The following is a 16,788-nucleotide window of genomic DNA, read 5'->3' as shown; positions in this document are numbered from 1 at the left end:
CCCCATAAACATCCCCCTTCCCCTACCCAGACACCTCTGCTCCCCTCCCAAACACTTCCCCTCTCTCACCCTGCGGCTAATTGTCCAGGTGATGGGGGAGGGGGGGAGGTTACATCCAAAACCTTATAGATCATATAGTGCCACTGAGTATGACTCCCAGACAGTACCAGTAAGCCCCTGCACCTGTCATCCTTCTACCAGTGATAGATTCCACATGATGGTCCTGACAGTATATAGCTCAGGTCCCTGTATGTCCCATTTCATCCCCCCAGGCTATATCTACTATAGGAAACTTCCGACTACCCAGCTCTGGTGGAACTACAACTCCCAGCATCCAACGGGAGCCGGCTGTGGAGACAAAGGGTTAAGAGGCTACAACATAGCTCTCAGTCATATTTTCCATCCCCAATTATTAGAATGACAAATCAATTAACTTCTATTTTGTTTTGTTTTATTCCATTAACTATGGATGTCCCTAAACAAAAAATGAGTTTCTCTTTCTCCCAATTTTCCAGTTCTTCTGTATGGTGCAGGCAGGGGGCCATCTGCCCCCCAGGCAGGTCCTATAGTGGGCTACCTTAGGCTAGTTCACTGGGCTACCTGATTTTTTTCCCCTTTAAAATGGGCTTCTGAGCCAAGTCTCGCCCCCCAGTGATAAAATTTGCCAGGCAGCCCCTGGGTGCAAAGTACATTATGTGACACCAATTAATTACATTTATACATATTTATTAACATTTATTGACATGGTGTCAGCGTATTCTGCAGAGCTTTACAATTGGGAACAAACACAGAAGTAAAACCAAGTACTGGATATTAACAAACACATAAAAAGTTAAGAGCTCCGTGCTCACAAGTATACAATCTATAGACCTACCTTTATCAGTGGTTAAGACAGGTTATTTTGGCACTCACAAAAAAATGGCAAACTGTGCCCCTGACATCATCACGGGGAGCTGCCAAGCAATCTGCCACCTCAATTTTATCAATTAAAATAACATTCGATACTAAAGCATGCAGGAGAAATCCTGCCCTGGTTACTGGCATCCATATAATGTCTGGGGCGGACTGCGTTTATTTTTAAAAAGATTGTCACAGTTTAAAATCATAAACTTTGTCCCAGAAAAGAGTTTGCAGTAGTCACATGCCGTACGGAGAGAAGTATTTAGTTTTTACTTGTATACTGACACTTTTTGCTGATGCAGGTCATAAGTTGTCTGCTGTTTCTGCAGCCTAAAGGTACCTATCCCAGGGTGCACATACATTCACCCATGGTGCATTGCTCTGCGTTCTCTATAAGGTGAACACAATAATGACTTAACACTTGTGATCCGTTGTTCACTACAAGGAACACTTTGGGGTAGATTTATCAAACCTTCTAAAAACCAAATCAGACCCATAGAAATGTGGAATTTGATGGCAGATAAGAACCACTTGGCCCAATCTAGTTGCACATTTTTTAACCTATGGTAATCTCAAACACTATTTGATCCTTAGTTTTTTGTAAGGATATCCTTATGTCTATCCCAATAATGTTTACATTGCTCTACTGTATTAGCCTCTACCACCTCTGATGGGATGATATTCCACTTATCCACTACTCTTTCTGTGAAGTAGTTTTTCCTCAAATTTCCTCTGAACCTACTTCCCTCCAGTCTCAGTGGATGTCATTGTGTTCTAATACTTCTCTTCCTTTGAAGAATGTTACCCTCCTGTACCTTGTTAAAATCCTTGATATATTTAAAAAGTTTCTATCATGTCCCCCTTTCCTTTCTCTGCTCCAAACTATATATATCAAGATGTTTTAATCTTTCCGGGTAAGTTTTGTGCTGTAGACCATGCACCATTTTAGTTGCCCTACTTTGTACAGTCTCTAATGTATTTATATTTTGGAGATATGGCCTCCAGAACTGAACACAGTATTCTAGATGAGGCCGTACCGGTGACCTATACAGTGGTGTTATTACTTCTTTCTTTCCTCTTCCTATGCAACCAAGCATCTGACTTGCCTTCCTCATTGCTTTGTTACATTGCTTACCTGACGTTAAGTCACCAGAAATAGTGACTCCTAGATCCCTTTCCTCCTCAGTAGTTTCCATCATAGTGCCATTAATACTATATTTAGCCTTTGGGTTTTTGATACCCAAGTGCAAGATTTTGCATTTTTTGGCATTAAACTGTAGTTACCACTCTCTTGACCATTCCTCTAGTCTACCTAGATCATCAATCATTTGTTTTACCCCTCCTGGTGTGTCTACCCTGCTGCATATCTTTGTGTCATCTGCAAAAATACATTCTTTCCCTTCAATACCATTTGCAATATCTCCAATAAAGATATTAAAAAGCATTGGTCCAAGTACAGATCCTTGGGGTACTCACTGGTAACAGTTCCCTCCTATGACTGCACTCCATTTACTATAACTCTCTGTTATCTATCCTGCAACCAAGACCTTATCCATTCAACCATCTTAGATTCCAATCCCAAGCTTTCAAGTTTAATATTCTGCGATGTGGGACAGCGTCAAAAGCCTTACTAAAATCTAGATAAGCTATATCTACGGCCCCTCCTTGATCTATTACTTTAGTCACCCAATCAAAAAAGTCAGTAAGATTTGTTTGACATGATCTCCCCCAGTAAATCCATGCTGTTTGGGATCCTGTAAGTTACTGGATTTGAGATATTCTATAACTTTCTTTTAAGAGTGTTTCCATCAATTTCCTTACTACTGGTGTAAGGCTCACTGGTCTGTAGTTGCTCGTCTCTTCCTTCCACTTTTGTGCTGTGGGACTACATTTGCTCTTTTCCCGTCCTCTGTAATTACTCCTGTAGCTAGTGACTGGTTGAATAATTTTGTTAATGGTGTTACCAGCACCCTTTAAGCTATCACTTATCCAGTACACTCTAAAAAACAATAGCTAGAATCTGATTGGTTGCTATGGGCGACACCTTAACTTTTCCTAGTAAGAAAGGTTTGATAACTCTACTTCTGTCTCTACTCACTGGATGGACACTGAATGCTACGTGTTATATTACTGGTCCATCTAGTGTGCTTTGAGTATAGACAGCAATCCTAGCAGTGATCAACGGGTCACTATGTTGATGTACATTGGCTGCAGGACAGGACAACACCCTGCTGGTGACTATATAGCAGCCAATGAAAATAAGCCATAGAGCATCAAGTAAATTAGCGCTTTCTCCCCCAGTACACGAACCAACATGAGCATTGTGTTTCTTTATAAATGTCTTTGTGCTCAGCAGAGGTCTGTGATGTCCTGAGGATGGTAGAACATGGAAACTCTTTATGAAACCCGATGTTCCCAGAGTCTGTAGAATTAAGGAGCCGGACCGCAGAAAGGCCGTATTTCTGCCAGATCTTGTGGTCCAACATGTACGTAAATGTGTGTGGCCACATACAGGGCCATCTTAACATTATCGGCCCCCGGGCAAAGCAGTGCACCGGGGCCCCTAGATAGATAGATATATATATATAGATGTATATAGATACAGATATAGATATATAGAGATAAAGATAGATAGATGTACTTGCTCAGTGACCCTTGAAGGTTTTTTTTGCAGGTTTTTTTCTCATTAAGAGCCGTGCCTATGGGGCCCCCTTGCCCGTGGGGCCCCCGGGCAGCTGCCCATCGTGCCCAATGGAAAAGATGGCCCTGGCCACATAGATCTAACAGATCACCATGAGAGCAGTCATGCATTGGCTGCATACACACAGACGTGGTCATCGTCCAGCAGTATCTAGCACCTGTCCCAACGAACACCTCATTCCTCCCCATGAGATGGAGATGACCATACACGTTGTAAAACAACCCACATATAACTGTGTGCCTCCCTGTTTTCCTAACTCCTTCTTTCCTAACCCCCCTCCAAGGTCCTTATTTTCTGTGATATTGGACATATTGTACGTAGTTTTTTTTGGACGTTTTTCCTTTCTGTTTGTTATATGTTTGTGTCAACATTATAAAAGGACTTGAAAATGGCTGGTACTTGCAGTCAAAACGCATTGGGTAGGGAAAGTGTTGTGACAGTCGTCTTAACTACTGCAATATCTATAGAACGTAATGTCCGGTGACTCCAGTACCCCAGGAAACTTACCATTCTTTCGAACACTGTGATAGAGACATTTTGGATACCTACTTTTTTATATTATATTATGTGTTTTTATCCATTAAGACTGAAGATTTTGTAAAGTGGTAATGCACTAGATCCGCTATTATTTCTGTTTTCATTTAAATATGAAATATCCATTTATAAGACATTGAATAAGGCTAACGTACAAGAATTTATATAGTAAGTGTATCACCAAACGGGGACGGAACCCCAGGAATTAGGCACTATCACTTGGATCTCTGGGAGAATACTTAGAACCTTCAGCACCCCTCATTCATAGCCCTCACCTTTCCTCCACTCTGGTAACCATATCTCACTCCCGTGTCCTAGATTTCTTCCCTGCTGGCCCCCACCACTGGAATGATCTCCCTCTACTCTTAGCAATGGATGAATATCTTCCCTGAACCAAGACTCGTTCAATTTAATATTTGATTACAAAATGACAGCTAGAATCTGATTGGTTGCTTTAGGCAACATCTCCTCTTTTTCAAACTCACAGTTTAATATACCCCTTAGATCCTAGCAATCACATTCTAGAATGTAATAGATAAATGATAACTAGAATCTGATTGGTTGCTATGGGCAACACTTCCACTTTTCCTTTTTAGAAGTCTTAGTAAATCTACTCAAGATTTTTCTTAATACAGACAGATCTTTTTTCGCTCGTTTTCTTTCCCTCCCCTGAAGCAACAATGGTGGCAGCCATCTTTGTATTTGACTAGATATTGAGCAGACTGGATGAAACAAGTGTCTTCTGCAGATTAACTCCTACTAGTTTTCTGTGTGTACATGAACACAAAGATGTTCGTTTTACCCATTGTCCTTGTCCCTTACCTCTCTCATGTGTTGTGTACAAAACAAATCACTATATAACCATTTGTCTTAGTTAGAAACAATAAACATTAGATTGACCTGTTTGCACAGAGATGGTTCAGGAAATGAGCGGAGATTACAGCAAGTGTTGGTATCACTGGTGTTATAAACTGGATTCCTGCTGGAGAATTAGAATCACTGAAACCATCTCCGTTCTCTAACAACGTGACACCATAAAGCAGGCCTGTCCAACCTGCGGCCCTCCAGGTGTTGTGAAACTACAAGTCCCATCATGCCCTTCCAGCTATCAGCTGGTTGTCTACCGGCAAAGCATGCTGGGGCTTGTTGTTTCACAACACCTGGAGGGCCACAGGTTGGACAGGCCTGCCATAAAGCATTTAACACAAGCACATAGCAACTACACTGAAAGATAAAGGATTCCCCTCAATGTAGGACAGGGGACCGTAACAGGTTCCTGTCCCAAAGAGCTAACGATCTATGCTGGCGTGTCTCTATGAAACCTGCCCGTAATACTAGCTACGGTTCTTTTTCAGTCACTTTCCCATTCAGGGTCCAAGCAGCCCCCTGAAGTCACTCAGTACTTGTATGCAGGGATATTGGTGTGCAAAAAAAATCTATTCACTATGAAATACTACAAAATGGCTGCCGCATACATCAATAAACTGGTTTCTGGTCAATGCACAGGCTGCAATCTCATGACTATTGGTCTATTCCACAAGATGGCTGCCTCCGCCATATGTAGGGTAGTCGATTGTTGGCCTTAGTGATGTCACTGGTTCCTAGTGATTTGATAGGCTGAAGTTACAGACAGTGGTTCAGCTTACAAAATGGCTGCCTCAGCTATGTGCGACACTAAACCAAATCCTGATGGAACATTGCAGAATACTTACTATGTTCTACTCAGTAGTAATGTTAATGCTCTTGTGTGACTACGCACAACACACAATAATGATATCTGGTATTACAGTAACATGGCAGTGTAGCAGCGGGTGGCTGAGGCTCTGGTGTGGATGTTTCGGGAGGTTATGTAAGGGGCTCAGACGTCTCCTCTCCTCTTCCTGGAACTTCATGTCTCATGCAGGCTCCCCTGGGCGCTTTGTTTAACACTAATTAAGCAGAAAACTGAAAACAGTCAGGGCGGGAGGGTAGAGCTGTGAGGGAAAGTGACGGCCGGGCAGACGGGAGGCGGATCAGCAAGAGCTCGTTTCAGGGCTGGAGACATGAGGCACAAGCGTTACACCAGCTATATAACGTGACCTTCTGCTAATGCAGCCACTGCCTGACTGTGGTGTGTCACTCTCTGTATATAACCATGCCATATACCTACCTATACAGTGATAATGATCATACTGCACTGTATAATGATACAGAGTATCTATACACACTGATAATGATCACACTGCACTGTATAATGATACCGAGTATCTATACACTGATAATGATCACACTGCACTGTATAATGACACCGAGTATCTATACACTGATAATGATCACACTGCACTGTATAATGATACTGAGTATCTATACACACTGATAATGATCACACTGCACTGTATAATGATACTGAGTATCTATACACACTGATAATGATCACACTGCACTGTATAATGACACCGAGTATCTATACACTGATAATGATCACACTGCACTGTATAATGATACTGAGTATCTATACACACTGATAATGATCACACTGCACTGTATAATGATACAGAGTATCTACACACTGATAATGATCACACTGCACTGTATAATGATACTGAGTATCTATACACTGATAATGATCACACTGCACTGTATAATGACACCGAGTATCTATACATTGATAATGATCACACTGCACTGTATAATGATACGGAGTATAATAATATATATATATATATATATATATATATATATATATACACACTGATAATGATCACACAACAGTTTGGGTTTTTTATAAACAGATTTTAATTCTCGCTCCACTCCCAGAGCACTACAGAATGTGTTTATTATGGAAGGAAGAAGTATATCTGATATACACCATCACTACAGTTCTTGTGGCAGTCATGCTCGTTACTGATGTATAGTGCGACATTCTAATGTGTTAGTGAAGACTTGAGACAATAAGACAGACAATAAGGGAGAGAGAGACAGAACAAACGGAGAATACAAGGAGATGGGAGCGAGTGAGATGTACAAAGTGACTTGTTCCCCAAAATCCAAAAATAAATAGAGCCCTCCCAAAACAAAAATAAGGGGGGGCTGAGAGGAGGTTTTGGGAGGGGTAAAACCTGATCTGTCTGTCAGTTTGGTGAGGTTGTCTTGATTGCCTCTGTAGTGCTTATGAAACGGTGAGGTGCCCCCAGCACCCCGACATCTCACTTCCCGCTGGGGGGGTTGTATGGCTCCAGGAGAAGGTTAGAAAAGGTGTTGACGTTTTCTGCACCCCGGACCTCGTGTGGGAGAAGAGGAAGCTTCACAATGTGGAAATCTTCATAGAGATCCTCCATCTGGGGGAGAAATAATTGTATGGGTCAGCTCCTTGCTATGTGTGCCACCTAGTGGTAGGAGTGAGATACTACATATAGTATAGTTCTCTCCAGCCTGTATCACCGCTGGTCTCCCTTCTAATCCTCTCTCTCTGCTGCTCCTTTTCTCTCACCCATTTATGTCACCCCTCTTTCTTATCTCCCGTACACCCCCTCTCTTTTGTCTGTCCCTCTCTCTGATGCCTCTGTTCATTTATCTCCCCTCTTTCTCTCTCAGGAGCCGCAGCCACCCCCCCCCACCCCGATGCTCCGATTACCTGGTCCAGGTACTTAGACTGGATCTTGTGTCTGGCTTCGCACATCCTGCACGGCTTCTCTGGCTCGGGAAAGACCAGCTGGTTGACGATGATGTTGTGGGTGTCTATTTTACACTTCGCCAACTCCTGGATCAAACGTTCGGTCTCGTACAGCGACAGGAACTCGGCAATACACACGCAGATAAATGTCGTCTGCTCCTAATTGTGGACAACACAACCAGAACGTCAGCAATATTCAAACTGCATATCCCAACAGAGGGGGGACACAGTACCCATCCCGAAAAAATAGTAAATTCTTAAGTATACTAAACAGTGCTGGAGTCACAAATTTGATTCTGACCAGGGCCCTATCTACGTGGAGTTTGTATGTTCTCCCCGTGTTTGCGTGGGTTTTATCCCACAGTCCAAAAACATACTGGTAGGTTAAGTGTCAAAATGGCCCCTAGCGTGTGTTCTTTGTAGGAGGGCAGTTAGATTGTAAGCTCCGATGGGGCAGGGACTGATGTGAATGATTACATATCTTCTATACAGCACTTGTGTAAATGACTGACGCTATATAAACAATCTTGTATATAAAATTCATTGGTCTGTCTGTCCGGTTATGCATTTACACACCCCTGCACCGATTGGGATGAAACCAACGCGAGGTGGTCCAGTTGGAACCTGGCCAGGTTTTAGGTGGGGGTTAAGGTCCCGAACGGACCTCCCGTTGGTGTACGCTGGGCACAACTTAGCCTGTTCTGGGCCTTCTACTGGATGGATTTGAATAACTTTTTATATAAAAACAAAAACGACACTGGGCAGTCACCTCATGGGTGTGTTGGAAGAGCTGCTAATTATTTTTAAAAGGTTGACGGCTACATTGATAACTTAATAACTTGAAGTTTTAACGCCAGGTATTTCAGCTAGTACTGATAATAATGTTACTTTCAGTGATGTGTTGCAGTGACTTTCATAGCCTACGTTCTGTAACCCATTATAAAAATTCTCATCACTGTCTATAGGTTTCCTAATGACACCCTACAGTGCTGAATCAATGGGAAACACTTGTACGGTAAGCAAGGTGACGTTCGTACGGTACTTATGCCTGCCTCTGTCACATACACATAGAAGAGGCAGCGCTGACCAGCGTTCATGTAGAAACCTGTAACATCACTGACATACTGTCTATGGGCATCAGTTCTGAGTGTATTAAGCTCATAGGTCTCTCACCGGATCTTTGAACTGCTCGCTGACCGACCGGATGACGGGGAGAGTCTCCTCTAACTTGGAAGCCAGCTGGTCAGCGTTCATGTCCCCCAGGCCCAGCATATTACACATCTGGGGGATAGAGAGTGTAAACAGGAAATTAGGAGTCAGCGGCTGAAGGGGTCGGAACCAGTATCAGCTACAGAATGAGGTCCCACCTGAGAGATAAAGGGGCTGATCTGGTTCTTGATCTGCATCAGTCTCCCCAGGCCTCGCTCTACAATGGTCGGAAAGTTGAGGAGCCGAAGTGTGTGCCCTGTGGGGGCCGTATCAAAGACCACCACCGAGAAATTCATTCCTTTCACCAGCCTGTGGGAAGTAAAGTACAGACATGTTGAATCACAAGGGGACATCCTCATCGGCCCCATAGTTAGGACACCACATCCAAGTGAAGTGTACAGTCTCAGAACACACCATAGAAACACAGACTCGATGGCAGATAGGAACCACACGGCCCATCTAGTCGGCCCAGTATAACCTTATGTGTATCCCACTCATGATTAATTCCCCTCTACCACCTATCCACTAGACTTTCGGTAAAGTAATTCTTCCCCAAACTTCCCCCAAGCTTCTATCATATTACCATCTCCAAGCATATTGAGGTCCTTGGGTTCCTCCAAGGTGGCCTCTCCTCTTCAGGATGTAATCCATTTACTAGAACTCACCGTCTATCCTTCAGCCAATGTTGTTTCAACGCAACCACATTTCTATCCGATACCGAACATTCCGATTTATTTATCAGTCTTTGACCGATAGCCTTCAGTAGGGTCCCCACACGCAGTATCTACACCCAACCCAGGGCGCAAACAACCAGCAAAACCAACCTCCCTACATGCGTTACACCAAAACTAAATACCCCTGATTTAATTATTGCGTTCTCCCGCCGCCTGTGAAACTCTAAACGCTACATCCTGCACAATAAAACATCAAGGAGCTTATTTATTACCATGACCTAGAGAAATCCTGCTGTAACCCATGGCAACCAATGGCGTCCCAGGGCACACACAACAGCCCTTGCTGGCAGCTCACCTCATCACCTCGGCGTAGCTCATGGCTTCGTCTATTCCCGGGAAGGCGCTCATGGCTTCCTGCATCATCTTCTTACCCATACTCAGCATATTGTCCTCCTCAAAGATCTCGTCGGGCAGCTCGGCCACCCCCAGGCTGGGGTCAATCTCCTGCACAACACACACAGGTTGGACGACATTGGCACATACAAACACTGTGGGTGGTGCAGCGGGTATAGCACATGGCAAAGAGCGTAAAATAGATAAAATTAATAAAGACTGAGGAAAAATTAAGGCTTCAGGGAGGCTACAAAGTTGAGTGAATACATCTCAGTCTCAGCATTGTGCAGAATAGATTAAATCACCCTGAAATGCCCAATTCATTAAAACACGCTATACATGGTACATTATACACCTACAAGTACGTGTGAGAAGGTATGACGGGGCAGGGGTACGTGTCCTGGGTTTACATGGAGTACTCACCATAGCAAAGAGGTTGTCATAGCCGCGAACCTTGGTGGGGACCTTGGAAAACTTCTGGTCAAAGGCGTCTGATATGTTATGAGCAGGGTCCGTGGAAATGATCAGCACACTCTCCCGTATCCGAGATAACTGCACGGCCAGACTGCAACTGGGGGACAGACACCAGGCTCCAGTCACTACATCCCACATCATGTATAATAACTGAATCCAACTCTTCCCAAAATATATGCCTGTCCCTGGCTACATTCGGGGCCATACGCCCGTCCCTGGCTACATACGGGGCCATACGCCCGTCCCTGGCTACATACGGGGCCATACGCCCGTCCCTGGCTACATACGGGGCCATACGTCCGTCCCTGGCTACATACGGGCCTATACGCCCGTCCCTGGCTACATACGGGGCCATACGCCCGTCCCTGGCTACATACGGGGCCATACGCCCGTCCCTGGCTACATACGGGGCCATACGTCCGTCCCTGGCTACATACGGGGCCATACGCCCGTCCCTGGCTACATACGGGGCCATACGCCCGTCCCTGGCTACATACGGGGCCATACGCCCGTCCCTGGCTACATACGGGGCCATACGTCCGTCCCTGGCTACATACGGGGCCATACGTCCGTCCCTGGTTACATACGGGGCTATACGCCCGTCCCTGGCTACATACGGGGCCTTACGCCCGTCCGTGGCTACATACGGGCCTATACGCCCGTCCCTGGCTACATACGGGGCCATACGTCCGTCCCTGGCTACATACGGGGCCATACGCCCGTCCCTGGTTACATACGGGGCTATACGTCCTTCCCTAGTTATATTCGGGAATACATGTATGTTACCGGTTATATTCGGGAATACATGTACGTTACCAGTTAGGGCAAAAGGGGGACATCGTTTTTCCTACGCACACCACACTTATTGTCTAAGCAGCAACAGACACTGCCGGCAGCCACATGGCACTAAATGGAAAAGTGCTGCGATAACATCTCAGATACATAGTCAGGTTCTATACAGTGTCACAATATGGAAACTTACCTTTACAAATTCAATCAACCTGTATATTTTAGATTTTATTATACAATGAGAAATTTACACATAATTAATGCTTGTAATTCACAATAAAAAGTCTGATGTTATAAAATGCACCATGAAAATGTATCTTTCCACCCTGTAAGAAATTTACCAATGTCTGTTCTATTTCAGCATCTCCCATTGTTATTCCCACTTCCCTCTGCTGACCTTTCTCCTGCTTTGGAGCTTAGATTGTAAGCTTGTGTGGATAGGGAGCATCTTTATTTTTAAATATTTTTATTTGCTTTTTCCATCACAAACAAACCAAACAAGAAAAGAAAACAACCCATCTATCTAGAACAAAAATACTGTCATACATCTGTGCTTAGGATAGTGAATGACCCTTCACCCACCTTACAGCATCACCTTTGACAATGTACTATGGTAATAACACATCAGCAATAAATAAAATGTTTAGGTGGGTCAAACCGCAGTACCTCTCGCATCAGTGCTGCACCGGACTGACAAGTAAAGTCATCCCTGGTGGTAGATGGAGATGAGCAACAAACTGAGACTTGAGCCAATGATGCCAAACCTTGTGATAGTTATGCATGGCCTCCTACTCTCATACATGAACTGATCATGCTTCCACACCTCACTGACCAGAAAAGTCCATGGGGTGGATCAGACGCCATCCAAACCCTGGCAAGAATTACATTGACCAGAGAAGCTAGAGTAAATATGTATTTGAAGATCGGCTTATTAAAACTCTCTTCCAACGTGATGCCAAAGAGACAAATCTCTGGACACAAGGCGGGGGCAATTGGTAATGTGGAGGAGATGCGACTCCATATCCTGTTTCAAAAGGCACGAACGACCGGACAGGTCTACAGCAGGTGCCAGAATGTGCCCAAGGCAGCGCCACTTGGGGCAGTCAGGTGGTGCGTCATCCCATTTTGTGCAAGCGAGTTGGGGTGAAATATAGTCTGTGCAGCACGCAAAAATGCACCTGTTGGAACCGTAGACAAGAAGAGCATCTCTATTCACCTCCCAGGAGAGTACGAGTCACTGCCCAAGCCATGGATGCCTGCCGTATTATAAGGGCTAGCTTGAGAGGCCAATGTCTGGCCAATAGAACCTGCAATGGACCAAGGGAGGGGTCCATCTGCTTACCCAAAAAGTGTCTGAAAGAAGTGTCCGGGGGGGACATGCAGCCCTGAAACCAAGTGAGTAAGCCGAGAGGCTAGGTATTCAATTCTGAGATTTGGTAGGACTAATCCTCCAGTGTTTTTAGAACTCTTGCCTTTTTGCTACCCCAGACCAAGGGATCAGGTGTTTATCGATATTTCGAAACACCGGCATCAGTAGATACACAGGGTAGAGGTATTTCGGCTGAATGACCATTTTTTTTTTCAGGTTAACCCTACCAGTAACCATAAAGGTGAGCTTTAGCCAAGAGTGGCACTTGTTTTTTTAAATATTCAGTTACTGGGTCAATATTAAGCCTAACATAGTCAGATGCATGAGCCGTCACGCAGATTCCCAAGTATTTGACCTTAGTGGTTCACATTAGTGAACGACAGGAGATAGCATTAGGAGGGATCTGCCTACCTAGTGGAAAAACAATGTATTTGCTTCAATTTATTTTACAGCCCAAGAAGCTCCTGAAGCCTTCGACCACCTCAAGGGGTTGAGTCACTGACCCCTCTGAATCCTCCAGCATATCATCCGCGTACAGCGCTATGCTGTCAGTGACCCTGTCCATCTCGATGCCTCGAATGCTGGCGTGGGAGCAAATAAGACAAGCCAGGGGTTCACTTGCTAGTGCAAACAGCACAGGGGATAAGGGACAACCCCGACGAGTTCCCCACCCCCAGACCAAACGGGGCCGTAGACACAGATTCTGGCTGCCGGCGCAGAGTAAAGTAACTGAGCATGAACGATAAACTGAGGGCCAATGCAAAAACCAGCTAGCACGTACCACAGGTAGCCCCATTCAACAGAGTCAAAGGTCTTGGCCATATCAAGAGACACAACCACTGCCCTCTCCCCCGCCATCCGGGTGGACAATCTCATGTATAATCCCATTAAGCTGCATGGACAGAATTTCTGCTAGTATTTTGGCGTCGTTGGGAGAGAGAACGTGGATGCATCATCCCCTCCTCTAAGATGGGGGAATCCAACAGGTCTGTTTAATCCATCGACAAGCGGGGGGAGTCCAATGCTGCTCAAATAGTCTGCTAGCTGGGTGGGTGTATACTTGGCCTGCGATCCATACAGGTTACTACAGTACTCAAACAAGATCCCAGCAATTTTGGCACCCGCAATCTGCTTGGCATTATACTTGTCTATAATAGCCAGTATTGTTCTAGAGGACAATTCATCTCTCACCAAGCACGCCAAATAGCTACCGCCCTATGTCAGCCTGGAAGTACTAACTATGTCTGGAGAAGACTGGTTGCTATAGGCAACATCTCCACTTTTTCAAAACCCCAGCTTGATACATTTACCCCTATATGTTATTTGGTCATTAGCTCTATCTCTATGTCTAATTTTTTTTCTCCCTAAAACGTTGTACATGAGATGAGAGTACTTGGTTTAGGGCAGTGATGGCTGACCTGTGACACTCCAGGTGTTGTGAAACTACAAGTCCCAGCATGCTCTGCCAGCTATCAGCTAGTTATCTACTGGCAAAGCATGCTGGGGCTTGTAGTTTCACAACACCTGTAGTGTCACAGGTTAGCCATCACTGGTTTAGGGGGAAAAATATGAACATGGGTAAAAAAACTGGGTGAAGGATAGAAAACAAAGGGTAGTTCTAAATGAAACAGGGATCAGTATTGGGCCTTGTCCCTTTCCAATCCTTATATTAATTACCTTGTACATGGCGTAGACAGCAAGGTGTCCCTAGTTGCTGATAACTATAAGCTATGTAGGGTAATTTACACAGAGCAGGATAGTAACTTGCTAGAGACTAAATGGTAAACTCAGTCACGGCAGTTGAAACTAAATTTAGGTTATGCACCTAGGCCGCTGTAATAACTATGCTAATTACACATTAAATTGGATACAATTTGGGAAAATTGAGATGTCAAAAGACAATCTGACAGAAACGTTAATAGTAGCACATTGTGCTAGGCAGCAGCTACAAAGGCAAATTAAATCCAGCAATGCATAAACAGGAGTAAATACATGAGATTGAAACAGATATTGTAGATCTCCCTAGAAGGTGATTGACCCAGGTATTTTATATTTCTTGCCATTTATGGGGTCAGGAAGAAAATGATTTTTTTTCTGTGAGGCTACAATTGCCAACTGTCACACTGAAGGTTTTGTTATTATTTATAGACAACAAATGTTGTTCTCCTATCTATTCACGCTCCATCCTGCCCTCTCCGATCTGCCAATGACCGTCGCCTATCTTCCCCCCTGATCACCTCCTCCCACGCGCGTATCCAAGACTTCACCCGTGCTGCCCCCCTCCACTGGAACAAGCTCCCTCCCTCCATCAGGACTTCCCCTAACCTGCCCAGTCTCAAACGGGCTTTAAAAACCCACCTTTTTCTTAAAGCCTTCCAGTCTCCCACTTAACTACCTACCTTATCCTCTGCCTCTCCCCCTTTTTTCCCCTTCCCTGGCTCCGTCCCTCTACTCTCCCTCTCTCCCCTGCGTTTCTCCGTCTGTCCACCCCTCCCCTTAGATTGTACGCTCCTCTGAGCAGGGCCATCTCTCCTCCTGTTTCCACCACTTCTAACTCTGCTCTCCAGCTACTTTGCCCTCCTCCTCGAGGGCCCTCCTCCCCCCTCTGGGGGTCTCCCTGTCTTCCGCGCCCTCCTTTTGCGGATACTCCCCCCGCCCTCACTAGCTGTGCATTGAGCTTACTGAGTTACTGTGCTTCATGTTTACTGTACTGTGCTGTCTTACCCTGTATTGTAATTCGTTTTTGTCCCTGTACGGCGCCACAGACACCTTGTGGCGCCCTATAAATAAAAATTAATAAAAAAATAATACGCATCCATGACACTATCCTGAGATGTACCCAGGGGAGGGTGTAGACTAAGGAACATAACTATGAAAGTGAGATCCCTACATGGGCTCTAAGGCGACACACCAACTAGTAACCGCAAGGTGAGTCCAAGTGTCAGCTCCTTGGACAAGTCCCTTGGCCTCCTGGTTTCCCAGAACAAAAAATAGACTGCAACGCAACCCGGGCAGGGAGACAGCATACAACTGTGCATGCTACAGAACAACAGGTGACAATAACAAAGTCAATGGTGCAACCAGTCTGTAAATTTTACAGACACTGATTTCACAAAGTGCTGTAATCCAGGCCTGGCCAACCGGTGGCTCTCCAGGTGTTGTGAAACTACAAGTCCCAGCATGCCCTGACAGATATCAGTTCCTTTTCTACTGACAATGCATGCTGGGGGTTGTAGTTTTTTGAACATCTGGAGAGCCACAGGTTGGCCAGGGCTGATTCATCAGACACAAGGTAAATGACAGGGTGATTGGGGTACAGTAGCCCCTTCATAGGGCAGATCTCCATCTTGCAGGATTTCTGCCTCTTGTCTCAATAACCTAACCCAGAGATGATCACTGGACCAACCCAATAACCAGAATGATAGAAGGGCATGCTGGGACTTGTAGTCTGTACAGTCACAGGGTAGATACCCTAGAATAGCCCCTCTACAAGAAATCAAACCACTACTACCCCCCAATGCAGAGATAGCTGCACCCACAGACCACCCCCTACACAGGTGCACAGTTGGTACAGTCCACCTCCACCCAGCTCACATCTGGTATTGGAACACTCCAGGTCGCTCACCTGCAGGTGGTCTTGCCCACTCCGCCCTTCCCCCCCACGAAGATCCACCTGAGAGATCTCTGCTCTATGACGTTGCTTAGAGTGGGTTCCAGAGGCTCCACATCTGGGGCATCCTCAAACTCATCATCCACCGGCGCAGCCATCTTTCTGCGGAATCACGTGACCTGAGGCAGCCAACCTTCTCCACGCACGGAGGTAGCCAATCAGACCGGTACTCGACGCCCCGCCTGACCACTCTCCAATACTGGCGATCCCGGTGCAAGGTTTCCCTTCAGCCATTGGTTGCCCAGGATGCCAATCACTGTCAAGCTATAACTTGTCAGCCGTACTCTACGATTGGTGCAACGTTTCCCAATACTGGTTTCTGATTAGATGATTCGGATGCCTATCACTGTCAAAGGCAAGGCAACAAAACGTAACTAAAGAACGGCATATACCCTAACTGGTGATTGGCTGATCTTTGTGTCA

At 45.2% G+C, this 16,788-nt stretch overlaps 1 protein-coding gene across 1 annotated transcript; it reads right to left on the bottom strand.

Annotated features, from left to right (window-relative positions):
* Nucleotides 1–6,886: 6,886 nt before the first annotated feature.
* GET3 (guided entry of tail-anchored proteins factor 3, ATPase) lies at nucleotides 6,887–16,702 on the bottom strand. Its single transcript, XM_075206646.1, has 7 exons — nucleotides 16,321–16,702; nucleotides 10,487–10,634; nucleotides 10,026–10,174; nucleotides 9,155–9,305; nucleotides 8,961–9,068; nucleotides 7,749–7,946; nucleotides 6,887–7,452 (listed from the first exon to the last, which is right to left on the bottom strand). The coding sequence occupies exons 1-7, from the start codon at nucleotides 16,461–16,463 to the stop codon at nucleotides 7,321–7,323; spliced, it is 1,029 nt and encodes a 342-aa protein (XP_075062747.1). The 5' UTR covers nucleotides 16,464–16,702; the 3' UTR covers nucleotides 6,887–7,320.
* Between the last annotated feature and the right edge of the window lie 86 nt (nucleotides 16,703–16,788).

Source organism: Mixophyes fleayi, chromosome 4 (assembly GCF_038048845.1).
Source record: "Mixophyes fleayi isolate aMixFle1 chromosome 4, aMixFle1.hap1, whole genome shotgun sequence".
In the NCBI taxonomy this organism is placed as follows: domain Eukaryota; kingdom Metazoa; phylum Chordata; class Amphibia; order Anura; family Limnodynastidae; genus Mixophyes; species Mixophyes fleayi.
The sequence above is the reverse complement of the archived record's forward strand: the minus strand, read 5'-3'. Positions and strand labels throughout refer to the sequence as shown.